The 14,132-nt window shown below is 36.4% G+C and overlaps 1 protein-coding gene across 1 annotated transcript in view; it reads right to left on the bottom strand.

Moving 5' to 3' along the window:
- RP1 (RP1 axonemal microtubule associated) overlaps positions 1–14,132 on the bottom strand; it is a gene marked incomplete at both ends in the record, with an annotated part of 183,739 nt that overhangs the window by 31,953 nt on the left and 137,654 nt on the right. Inside the window, 3 exons of the mRNA XM_084281671.1 lie at positions 59–185; positions 2,797–3,038; positions 7,317–7,569. Of these exons, the coding sequence (XP_084137797.1) occupies positions 59–185; positions 2,797–3,038; positions 7,317–7,569 (622 nt within the window). The remainder of the gene's footprint in view (positions 1–58; positions 186–2,796; positions 3,039–7,316; positions 7,570–14,132) is intronic.

The following is a 14,132-nucleotide window of genomic DNA, read 5'->3' as shown; positions in this document are numbered from 1 at the left end:
AAATCTGAGCCATCATAATTGGCCACATCTTTTCCAGTGTTTCTGATTTATGACAAACCTGCTGGAAAAGGAGAAGCATCTGTGAGAACTGGACGCTCAGCCACTCTTACTCCTTCGTCATCTGCAAAGTTGCAACAAAATGGAAATTCCAGAACATTTTTACTTTCTCTGTGTTGAAGCTTTACCTTACCAAAGAACAAAAAGAAATACTTTTAGCATGTGTCATTTGCTCTAGACCAAACAAGACATACTGCTGAAAGACACTGACAGAGTACACATAGTGCAATACCAAAAGAGAAGAGGAAATAAATTTGTCTAAAATGTTTTTGTTTTTTTTTAACAGATTTTTAAAAGACAAGAAATAGAGATTTTCCTAATTAAAAATAATTAAAATGTCAGCAGTATTACTGTAGAGACTGTTGCACTACAGGGAAAAAAATGATTTGGAATGGTTCAAAAAGGTTCCTTTATTTAATCTATTCATTCAGCATATGGGAGAAAAAGAAGTGTTGATATACCTATTTCAACTTGTGAGAAATGTCAATAAACCATAACATTTTTGGGGCAGAATGTCTTCTCATTCTGAGTATTTGGAAGAAGAAAAATTAGCATTTCTGGGAGAAAAAAATATAATTGAAATTGAGCATGTTTACAACACCTATATATCTGCACATATGTATCATATGAATATACAGATTATATTACTACTTTGAATGTCTATTAAACATTGTATATAAAGTAGTCAAAGGGTGATACTGACTAAACTATGAAGCTTAGTCTTATTGTAAGGAAAGAGATTTTGATAATGACGCTTCTTGTACCCTACCAGGTATAATAGGAGACAAAAGTTCCGTTTTCTAAACTGTTTTAAGACAGACCAGAGAAAACAGTTGAAAATATATTTCAACTATATATATATATATATCAACTATATTTTCTGAGCACAGAAAATTTACTCATTCATTTCTTCATGACTTAACTCACTACCACTACAATGACCAAACCTTTAACTCAGAAAGTTCAATGATCTTTGTTTAGCAATTGCTGGTGGGAGATTGTAGCATTTTTTTTTCATCTTCCAAAGACTCCTATTATTTTTCATTATGGCAGACACATTGAAAGTATTTTTTTAAATGAAAGGCTAAATATAGGGTTAATACTATTTCCCTTTCATACTAACATCTACATTCCTGAACAGTTTCTTGACAATTACATTTTATTGACTGTGCTTTATTTCTTCAAGAACTGAACATCAAGAATAAAGATGTTAGCTTCTGCATTCTTCAGAAATAAAGTTTTCTGTTGTTGTTGTTGTTTTTTGTTTGTGTTTTTTTGTTTGTTTGTTTGTTTGTTGTTTTTTGTTTGTTTGTTTTTTTGGTCCCAGATACTTTACAATTATTTCATTTTCCTCAAAAATTTCAAGGCAATTATTTTGCAGTTACAGTTCTAATTTGAATTCTGAAACTATATATGGAATTCAACCATCTGAAGCACCTGCTTGTGATAGAAGGTGGAAATCTCAGCCTCTGTGAAGAAAGTCTTGTAACACCAAAATAAAATGGCATAGAACTGACCATCCTGCAGTGTAAATTTAATAAGCAGTGTAAACAGACGAGAACCTGGCTTTGATAATAGTTATTATCCACAACTCTTATATCAACCTAGTTATTTCATACAAGAATTCAACCAGTCCTGCTATAGAATCCATGGAATAACAGAGCAAACATCTTCCTAGAACCCTGGTAGTTATATTTTCTTTCTCTTTCTAGTTCTACCTGATACAAATGTGTACCTTTTCTTTTTCTATATAAATGATGCTGATTATTTTCTAACTCAGCTTTGAGTTGTTGTTATGAGCTAATGAAGTAATAGATACTACTGCAACAGCCAAGTTTCTGTTCTCTTTTTTTTTTTTCTGTGATACACTATCTCCAAGAAGCAGTCTTAATTTTATCAATAGATTTGTTAGGTGATGAAGATGAAATTAGCAACCTGCCTAAGAGTTAAGTATCAACGTGTTCAGTTGTCTATTTAGTACCATATAACAGAAAACAAAATTATTTTTTTCTCCAATTTGTAATGAGAATGAAATGGAAGTATTTGTGGGCAAAAGTGTGGCTGCAGTTTGAAAGAAGATTATTCTTTCCGTTAAACCCCTTTTTATTTTCCCAGCATAAGAGGATAAAGATACATTTTGTAAAGTGCCACAGCAATTCCAGTGTGATGTCAGATTTTAACTTCAGCGTCTTGGACATCAGAAGAAAGATTGTCATTTTTGCTATTCAATTCTTTTTTTCACATGCCAACTTAAATGGCAGATATTTTCATCAAAAGGTATTTCTGGTGTCTTGCTTAATTGTTTGCCTCAGATCACTGGGTCCACAACATGTAACAGTCAACTTGGGGTTATGTAAATTCTGCATTGCATGTCAGTGGCTCCAGTTCCAAAAAGAGACAATGGGGTGTGCTATATGTAATGGCACATCTGTGCATACACCCTCCAGAAATCCACTTAAATTTACAAGATTTTTGCAATCCAAAGCTATTTTAACAAATTTGAGCATTCTCTGAATTTATCAGTCTATCAGTGTTGAATTACCAGATGCACTTATTTCTGTAATTCAAAAAATATGTAATTTCAAAAGGAGACCAGAAGTACTGACCATGGAATGCAGAAATAAGACAATCTTACAATAAATATATGTAGTACATATATATATACACTAAGTATATATAGTATACTTTAGTTTCTGTTTGTTTGTTTGTTTTGTTTGTTTGTTTGTTTTTATTTTTTACCTCACGGCAATGCCAAGTGTCTCCTTCTCCAGCTTCTACAATTTCTAGGCGAACTTTGAATATAGTATTGAATTTCTTATTTAGTTCAATTGAAGTCTCATAAACATGTTTCTTTTTAAGTGATCCTTTTGCAAATATGACTGAAGTACAGGCACCTTTTTCACCACACACAGTTAGAGACATTTTAGGATTCAAGGAACTAGAAGAAATATCACTAGTTGTGACAAAGACATCCCACGTCCCTGTTGAAGCAAAATAGTAGAAAATTAATTAATTGGCTGAATATCCAAAATAATACAGCTATTTGTAATGGGCTGAGTTAGTGAGTGATTAGCAAACCATTCCCACCTTTGCACTGAACTAAAACCTTAGAATATTATAGATTCACTTGTTACTGGTTTAGTACACACGGAGAAACGGATTTAGATGCCAGCATTTCTGTAATGACAGACGACCCTTTAAAGAGGGACCAGGCTAGCAGGACTGTGCAGATAAGACTGCCAGTTCCATACCAGAGATTTACAAAGAGCCTTGCCAATTTATTGACCTTTTTCCCCTCTTAATTGTTTTCTCTGAATATTTCAATCTCTTTCTCACCAATCACCACCTAAAATCAGCATAGTTTCCTCTAGATAGTACTGGTTATCAGGTTTGCCTTTGATCCTGGAGGTTATTGTTTGCATTTCAACTTTTTGAGGAGCTACTTAAATTAGGTTGTTCATATTTGCTACATATACTCTGTAACAAGAAGAGATAAACTGGTTCAGACCTTGAAATATGTAAATCTTGTTCTCATATATAAACATAAATATATAACATAATATAAATAAAATATAAATAAATATAAAATTAAATTAAAAAATCCTGTTTTTCATTAAAAATAATCATGACTTTTACAGAAAGGCTTTGATCACCTGGACTTGTGTAAAATAGATCACAACCAGCTGAGCTTTGTTTATGCAAAGTATGAATTTAATATTTTCTAATAGCTATTTTGCAATCTGGAAGTATTTTACTTTGAGTAATGGAAATGGTAATTTTCATAGTCCTGTAAAGTCCTGTTTTCTAACCACAATAGGCAAATCTTTATATCCTGGTATAAATTAATTTAAATAAAGCTTTGTTAATTTACAGGAGGTAAGGATCTATGCCATGAATTCAGAAATGCTATGAAAGTAAAGTAAAAAAAAAAAAAAAAAAAGCTCTCATAATCCTTGAAATCATCTAAAATAACTTCAAAATTTATTACTTTACAGCTAATCAAAAACAGCTCCAACATTCAGGTCTGTGAACATTAAATATGAATACAATCAATGATATACATGAAAAAAAAAAAAGAACTAAAATGAAAATTTATAATACCAACTCTGACATAATCCAGATTTTTTTTAGCCCTGGAATATTGAAATATTAAGCCTATTAAGCTATTATTATATAGCTGCCTAGGAACAATGAATGGAAGGTCTGCCTCTATTGGATCCTACAGCACCCTAATCTGCTGTTACATATTAACTATATTGTATAATCTCATTCACTTTCTTTAGTTTAGTCTAAAAGAGAACTATGCTAAAAATCATTCTATTTTTCTCAGAAATCTTTTAATTTTGACAGAATGGCATTAAGTGTGATGAAACCCATTTAATTTTGTGACAATTTTGTTCATTAGCTTAAATAACATTTTTCCTTCTTGATATGCAAGCACCAATTACTTTGATAGACCTCAACTGTGTTCACCTTCAATCTTTAACTTGCTAGCCTGAATAGATCAAGTATTTTGTTTTTGTTTTATATCCTTTCACAACAATGTCTTGCCATATCCTCTGTCATTGCATCTTCTTTACATCCATTTAATTTTGAACAAGTTTCTCTGGACACAGATGGTCAGAACTGTACACAGCATTCCAGGTGAAATATTGTTTCTTTGCACAGTGTCATTAGTTCTTCTCTATTTTTACTGATAATGCCTCCATACATTGTAGAGTTACAAGTACTTAATTCACAGCCAAATCACATTGCTTTCTCAAAATTATTCTGTGATCATATAACAAATCCAGGTATTTCTCCTACTCGCATACTGCTGAAGAACTCTTGTAGTAGAAATCATTAAAAGACATACAGATCCAATACAGTATTTTAGACTCTTATCTACTACCTAGTTCCAAATTTCCCAATAAATTCTATGCAAATTAGGAACCTGCACCAAAATTAAGAGCTTAAATATATAGTTGGATTCAGGTTTAATTGTCTTTTAGCTTTGCTCTGTTCATTTATATTGCTTTCCTCCAGTTATCTTCCAGCCTTTTCATCCTCTTGTCAATAACCCTGGCTTTGTAGCTCCAACAGATTTCATTAACACTTTTACTCTCCCTTCTTTAGCTCTTTTTTATTTTTCTTTTACTACTACTCTCCACTTTCTAATTTCCAATTACATAATAATTTCCCATAAAGCAAATAAAATTCGGTACTGAAATTTAGACAGAGTAAATGCCATTGCATTTCTCTTTCTGGAAAATATTACTAAAAAGTATCAACTTTGTTTTACAATTTATCATCTGTGAACTCATTTCTTTCATTTCTTGTTTACCTGTGGTATTTTAACTACTTTTTCTATATTTTAGATGGAAGTATTACTTTTGCTATTTAAAAGTTGCACCTCTCACCTTCATAAATTTTTTTGACAACCTTGCTACTGAATCTGCCACCTCACTTCTCTGTTCCTTCAATATTCTGGGATAAAGACTGCTTTGGTTGCCACTGACTACATGAAACTTGAACTATATTTGCATTTCAGATTTGGTGATTTCCAATAACTTCATTCCCACTAGTAACTTTGATTTTGCTTTCCTTGCCCACATTGTGGGTCCTTAATGAAAACAGGGAGAAGTATTCAATTTGTTTAGAGACTCTACCTACATCACCTTTAGTGTCCACCTTACTGCTCCTGCATAGTCACTTATCTTTCCATTTTCTTTTTGTAAGTAAATGGTTGAAGAACCTTTACTATTTATTTTAATTCCTCTATAAAATCTGACTCAGTCTGACATTTAGTAAGTCCTATTGCATCCATATACTTTCTGACCTCTGAGGTATAGTGATCTTTGCTGATCAGTCTTATTTCTAAATTCCTTATAGGCTTTCTGCTTACCTGTAATATTCTTCTGAAAGGTATTATATACACAGATGAGAACTGATGTAGAATAGATTCACAACTGAGTTTTAACAATCATAGACTAGAACATACTAGTGGGTCTACACTCAAATTTTTGATGACTATATGTTTGTGATGGTGGATTTTTTTATAATGCTACATTTCAATACTAGATAAGAATGCAAGATTTCTCACACCTTTTATATAGTCAGTGAAGAGAGACACAATAGACCATGACCAGCCTTAGGCTTCTGCTCCAAATAACTTTCAGGAGAAGCCTGCTGTGCTCTGTAGTAGGGTACTGAAGGAATCTACCTTTTTAGAGACCTGGAATACTTGCAGCGTTGCAGTGTAGCTATTTCTTATTTTGAAATTATCACTACTCAAGCTGTTCATCTTATGTTTGTATTCCCATGCTACTCTGTCCTTCTGTTGTCTCAGTAACATTATTTTTGTATTTCCAGAGGTAATGTAAAATATCTGATACTGGACAAAGTACAGGTAGCTAAATATATGTGTACTTACTACTGTTGTGTCTGCAACTATGCATAATATAAAACTTTAACCATAAAATGGAATATCCATGAATATAGAAATCAATAAAGATCAATGTACAAAACTGTTGATTCAGAATGCAAATTAACATCTTCAGATTAGTTACACTTTACATAGTTTGGTCTACCAGTTCTGAGACAAATTTCATAAATGGACCCAAAGCACCATTTTATACCTCTTTAAAAAAGACGTGAAACAGCTAAGAAATCCAGTCCTATGACAAAGTACAAAAAGACTTATCATGTTTTCAATGTCTAAGTTGTTTCTGAATTTTGGTCCTTTAACCAAACAGTTTGAATGGGATATTAGGTTCAGATCAACTGTTTGCAGGAACTCATGCCACTGACGTAAGTAAAAAAGAAAACTGCAAATAAAAGCAAATGCTTTTTTTTTTTTTTTTTTTTTTTTTTGTCAAATATGTGAACATACGGGAAAGTCTCATTTGCTAAAAGAGTTTTTGTATCTCTTCTTGTAATTTCATCACTGTTGCAGGAGCCTTCTGCTCTGCATTGACTGCCATATGGAACAACCTACCTCTTTCTGCTTCAGCTTTTTTCAAGCCTCAACTAAAAACATACTTTCTCCATTGCCCCCATCACTTAATCTCTTCTTTTTGCTCTAGTCTTTCTTCTCTCAACACCATAATTCTATATGCCATGTCTGGAAATTGTTTGGAGAGACATTTTGAGAGGTACAACTAAAATTTAAGTTATATTATTTCTGTATTTTGGTTTTAGTTTTAAAAATAACCTAAAAAATAATATGAATTACAATTAAAACAAAAACCTGAAGGAATTTTGATGATTTAGGGCCTTACCATGAATCTTTCCTGTCAGCATTCCATTCCTGACTTTTCCAAGAAGTCTCAACATTCTTTCCATCTGTGCATCGCCAACTCCACTGTCTAACCATTGCTGGCAAAGAAATGCATATCGGCCATCAGTCTTGCCTGATTCATGGATGACAATCCGATCCAGGTACCATCCAGCTCCATAACCCACGTTATTGTGCTCAACAAGCACTTGGCTTAACTGCCCCAGGTCTACTGCTCTCATCTCAGAAATACTGACCTGATAAGGTAAAGGCAAAATAAATAGCATGAAAGTGAAAAAAACATATACTTTTAAGACTATGTTTGGAAAGATGGACTCCTTTCAATAATGAATTATCTTTTCCTTTCCAACAGAAAAGAATGATATTCTGCTATTTTGACATTTGTATGTAGAGACCTTATTCAGAAAATATGTGGACCCTTGAATGTATGCATTTTTCCTTATTCACGATCACTGTATTTCAGTCTCTGTTATGAAAAATATCCCACTAGTTTCACTGGAAAGAAACCTCAGATCATTAATTTACTTGCAGAAGTCTCATGAAAATTCAGCCGCTCCCTCATAACTGAATCAAAGGGAGTATCTGAAATATCAGGATAGGCCTTGTAAATTGAACTTGGTTTTAAAAAGGCATTTGATTTTTAAACATGTCAAAGTATTTTATATTCTAAGTTATCCCATTTTTCAAATGGGAAATGCAGCATTATTCAACTCTAAACAGAAATACTGACACTGTTGATGACTATGCAAACAAAGGATGATACTGACATTAGAAACTATAAGTAAGGCTGTGCACGCATACAAGCAAGAATTGATGTGTTCTTTGGATGTAAATAGACATCTGTTTAAATATTGCTACAGCTACCAGCAAACAAAAGCTAAATGGCAACTGCACTAGTGCATGTTGGGATGAATAAATTATGTGAGTGAGAGAATGAATGTGTTCCATGCAAGAGAGAATGTGAGTGGGTGGGTAGATACATGGGCATGTGTGTGGGTGACATTAAAAAAACACAGATGGATAGTAGAAACAGACGTTGTAATTTTTATTTGTTGCCAGCCAATTTGCCATCAGACAGGAAAAAGCATGATGACCAGAAAGCAACAAAAGAAGAGATGATTTTTAAAAATTATTATGTCATCTGGCCCATTCTCCTAGCAGTGTGTGACTATTCTCTGTAACATGCTCAGAGAAAGAAAATATCTGAGTTATTATTCCTATCACAGCCTTAGGACTTCCAGAATTCTTACCTTGTTATATCCATGACCTCCCCAACAGTTACCATGGGAAGTTACAGACCTTCATGTAATGCATATGCAGCCCAAACTTAGACATAGCAGTGAGGAATTTCTTGTAAATAACTTTTTGGGAGCACTCATTGCTTTTTAATTTTATTCTTTGTAATTCCAAGCTAAATATAATTTTCTTGTCAGTCTACGTGACCCTTGACTTAGAGGAAATGGACTGTATCGCTAATATTCATGTTCCTTCACAGCTAACTCTCTCTAAAAAAGGGACCTATCATTAGTCTCATTCTTTGCAATAATAATTAACAGTCATTAGACAACAGTGGTCATAATCACCCATTGTTATCAATGAATTCTCATAATAATACATTAAATTGCCCACTCCTTCAGCCTTAGCAAGAATGTACTTTTGGTTGATGCCATTACTTTTTTTTTTTTTTCCCTGCTCAGTATAAAGGCATTAGGAACTGTATTAAACACACTACTGGAAGTGTAATTAATAAAAGCCAAAAGGATCTTATTTAAATTGGCTTGCTTTAGATAAAGTGTTAGCTAGGCAAAATTACAATCCACATTTATTTAACCCATTCAATTGGTAAAAAAGTTATACATGATTTCTTGAATGAATAGAAACAAGCCATCTTTTCTGCCCTAATCTATTTTCTTATATGTTGCTATATTTTTTGTCCTCTTAGCTTTTCCTTATATTATAGTCCTTTAACAGTCAAGAGAGACCAGGAGAGTTCTTTTTTTCATAACTCAGGTTTTCTTAACTTTGTCTTCTTTTCCTGTCCACTTCATATTTTCCAGTGATACTGTCCCTCAAGACAGCTTGCCCTTTACATCTTTCTTTCACCTTCTATTCATGATACTGTCATTAAAACCTTGTTCCAACCTTTTCATTAATGTAATTCTTATAAAGAGAATATAAGACTGGTAATAGTATATCAGACCACACATCCATCTAGTCTTGTCACCAATAGCTGCCAATAATAGATTCCTTGGAAAGAGTTTAGAAAGAGGGTAAATTTATAGAGATAATTCTTAAATATCAGCATTCTCAAGCTTTAGCAATTTGTGGTTCAGGGATTTCCCAAGCCAGAGTGCCTTTTCACTTACTGGTTGTCTTCCATGACAATGTGCAATTGCTCTTTGCACCAACATGCATTTTACCATCTGCAATGTCTTGTGGCAGAACGTAAAATAGATTAATTATGCACTGTGTAAAAAGCCACCTCCTTTTGCTTTGAATCTGCCACCTGCAGGTTTCATTTAATGCTATTGAGTTATCATATTTCATAAGAAAGTAGAATTACTCATTTTCTATATGCCATTTTATTTTTCTTATCTCCCTATCCTTTCCTTATAACATCCCTTTTCTAGGCCAAACAGTACTTGTTTGTTTAGTCATTCCTTGTATGAAAGATACTTCACATCACTTGACTTTCTTTTTTATACATCTTAAGCAAGTGAATCAGTAAGACACAGAATTTATTATGCATCCTCACAAGAGAACTTACCTGGGGGCATGACAGTATATTCTACATTGGAGGGGGTGAGCATATAATTTTTTCTAGTAATTCCTGACCAAATGGAATCTTTGGGTCGGGCTCAAAGGGTTACATCAGACTAGCAGCCAGCCACCAGTGGGGTTCCCCACAGCTCCATTTTAGGGCCAGTTCTCTTCAACAGTTTTATAAATGAGCTGGATACAGGACTTGAATGCATATTTAGTAAGTTTGCAGAAGATACTAAATTAGGAGGAACAGTTGATTCCCTTAGGGTGGAGAGGCCCTGCAGAGAGATCCTGGCAAATTAGAGGGCTGGACATTCACCAGCTGCATTAAATATAACAAGAGCAAGTGCTGAATTTCTGCACCTGGGATAGGGCAATCCTAGATATATGAAAGGACTAGGAGGTGGAGTGGCTGGTACCCCAGAGGGCTGTGCTGCCATTCAGAGGGACTGTGACAGGGTGGAGGTTCAGGCTGAGAGGAACTTCATGAGGTTGAACAAGGGCAAGTTCATGGTCTTGCATGTAGGGACGAATAACCACAAACACCAGTACAGGCTGGGGGCTGAGAGCAGTGCTGAAGAGAGGGACCTGGGAGTCCTGGTTGACAGCAGGCTGACCATGAGCCAGTAATGTGCCCTTGTGGCCAAGAAGGCCAACAGTATCCTGGGGTGCATTCAGAAGAGTGCTGAGTATTGCCACCAGGTCAAGGGAGGTGATCCTCCTCCTCTACTCAGCCCTGGTGAGGCCACGCCTGGAGTACTGTGTCCAGTTCTGGGCTCTCCAGCACAACAGGGTCATAGAACTACTGGAGCAAGTTCAGAGGATGGCTAAAAAGATTATTAGAGGACTGAAGCACCTGTCATACAAGGACAGGCTGAGAGAACTGGGCTTCTTTAGCCTGGAAAAGAGAAGACTGAGGGCAGACCTCATCATTGTGTATAAATATCTGAGGGGAGCCTGTCAAGAGACAGTCTCTTTTCAGCTTCGTCCAGCAAGAGGACAAGAGGCAATGGGCACAAAATGAAGTACAGGAGGTTCTGGTTGAATATAAGAGGGCACTTTACTGTGAATGTGACAGAGCACTGAAACGGGTTGTCCAGAGAGGTCGTGGAGTCTCCTTCTCTGGAGATATTCAAAAACCACATGCATACCATTGTGCTCAGCAGGGGGGTTGTACTAAATGATCTTCAGAGGTTTCTTCCAATCCTGGCCATTCTGTGATTCTGGGATTCTGAGATGAGGGGCTGGAGAACAGCCCCATGAAAATGGATCTGGGGATTTTGATCAATGGCAAGTTGAACAGTGTGCTCTGGCAGCCCAAAGGGCCAACTGTACCCTGGGGTGCATCAAGCATGGCATTACTAGCTGGTCAAAGGAGAGTGATTGTCCCACTCTGCTTTGCACTGGTGTGGCGTCACCTCAAGTAGTGTGTGCAGTTTTGGGCACCACCAGATAAGAAGGACAAAACTATTTAGAGAGTGTCCAAAGGAGGGTTATGAAGATGGTGAAGGGTCTAGAGGGCAAGACGTATGAAGAGTGGGTGAGGTAACTTGGTTTGTTCAGCCTAGAGAAGAGGAGACTGAGGAGAGATCTCATCTCACAAGGGGAGAGGAGGGACATCTTTGCTCTCTGTGACTGGCCTGAGGGAACAGCATGGAGCTGTGATAGGGGAGGATCAGGTTGGATGTTAGGAAAAGGTTCTTCACTGAGAGGGTGGTCAAGCACTGGTTGTCCAGGTAAGTGGTCACAGCACCGAGCTTGATGGAGTTCAAGAAGTGTCTGTACCATGTTCTCAGACATACGGTTTGATTTTTTTGTGGTCTGGTGTGGAGCCAGGTGTTGGACTAAAGGATCCTCATGGATCCCTTCTAAGTTGGGATATTCTATAATTCTATGATTCTATGATTTGGTTTGTTCTGTTTTAGTTTGGTTTCACATCAACTGAACATGAAGCTGATACCATTTTGGAGTTATCATAATGTCATGATCACCTTCCTCACAGAAGGAAAGCAGAAGCTTTTTCATAGACCATCATTTTGCATGCAAATTTACAGGTGTGTTCCCTTCACATCCACTCTTTTACACTCAGCTACAATGAATTTCATCTGCCATTTTATTACCTAGGCAATCAATGTAGTGAAGTCCTTCTGTAGTTTCTGCCACCAACTTTCGTTCTTGCTGCCTTAAATATCAGTATCATCAGAACACTTTGTCATCTCACTCCTCACCCCTTTCCCAATAAACTATTGCATTACAAAGAACGTGAATTCACAAAATATTTAAGCTGAAGAAAACTTTCATTGTTCACAGAAAGAAAAAACAAACAAGCAAACAAACAAAAAAACAGATCACCCAAACAGATCAAAGGATCTGCTTGGAAAGATATGTTTTGGGGTTGGAACTAGGTGATCTTTGAGGTCCCTTCCAACCCAAGCCATTCTATGATTCTATAACAAACATTTTTTTCTACTGCTCAATATAGTGTCTCTGATTTCTTTAACATTAATATAGAGTCGGTGACACAGTAGTTAATGTTCATAATTTAAATGTAAATTATTTCTTTTTAGATCTCTCTTCCAGGTTATGCCACAGACTATGTACTTTTTTGTCCTTTATTAATTATTAATTATTGTTCTAATTGTTTATAATAATATCATCCAGGTAATCAACTCTACAAACCTTTACCTATAACACAGTTTGGACTTGTCCAAACCTATAACACAGTTTGGACTAAAGCAACAGGATTCTGCAAACAATGAAATCTGGAGGGGAAAAAAAAGAAAAAAAAAAGATTGCAAGAAACTATAAGAAAAAGCAGAAGAGGAAAGACAAATATAGCCAAATACTTTTGATGGAAAAACTACGGACAAATCACTAAATATCTTCCCTTTCATAATAAAACGTCCAGCATACAGCTAAACAAAAACATCACATGAGTGTGATGAATGATGAGGGGCAGACAACTGACTGACTGGTAGGGCTCAAATGGTTGTGGCAAATGGGTCCGCATCAGGCTGGTGTCTTGTCACCAGTGGGGTACCCCAACGCTCCATTTTAGGACCACTTCTCTTCAATGTTTTTATAAGTAATTTGGATGTAGGACTAGAAGGTGTTTTGAGCAAATTTGCTGATGATATGAAACTGGGAGAAGTTGTTGTCTCTGTCGAGAGTGGAAAGGCCTTGCAGAGAGATCTGGACAGATTGGATAGCTGGGCTATCCAACTGCATGAAGTTTAACAAGAGCAGGTGCTGGGTCCTGCACCTGGGATGGGGCAACCCTGGCTATATGTACAGACTGGACAATGAGACACTGGAGAGAAGCCCCGCAGAGAGGGATCTGGGTGTTGTGGTTGACAGCAAGTTGAATATGAGCCAGCAGTGTGCCCTGGCAGACAGGAGGGCCAACCGTATCCTGGGGTGCATGAAGCAGAGCATTGCTAGTCAGTCGAGGGAAGTGATTGTTCCGCTCTACTCTGCGCTGGTGCGGCCTCACCTCGAGTACTGTGTGCTCTTCTGGGCACCACAGTATAAAAATGATGTTAAACTATCAGAGAGTGTCCAGAGAAGGGCTACATGGTGAAGGGACTGGAAGGGAAAACGTAAGAGGAGTGGCTGAGGTCACTAGGCCTGTTTGGCCTAGAAAAGAGGAGGTTGAGGGGAGACTTCATCGCAGTTTACAGCTTCCTCACGAGGGGGAGTGGAGGGTCAGGTTCTCTTTAGTGACCAGTGATAGGACCCATGGGAATGGTGTCAAGCTGCAACAGGGGAGGTTTAAGCTAGACATCAGGAAGAGGTTCTTCACCAAGAGGGTTGTCACACACTGGAACAGGCTTTCCAGGGACACAGGCACGGCACCAAGCCTGTTGAAGTTTAAGAAGCATTTGGACTATGCTCTTAGTCATATGGTCTAAATTTTTGGGTAGAGTGTGTGGAGCCAATAGTTGGACTTGATGATCTTTGTGGGTCCGTTCCAACTTGGGATATTCTATGATTCTATGAATTTCAGTAGGTAATAGGACACTGATTTATTTATTTA

The sequence above is a fragment of the Netta rufina genome (genome assembly GCF_964035555.1).
Source record: "Netta rufina genome assembly, chromosome: 2".
NCBI lineage: Eukaryota > Metazoa > Chordata > Aves > Anseriformes > Anatidae > Netta > Netta rufina.
This window is presented reverse-complemented; position numbering and strand designations above follow the sequence as displayed.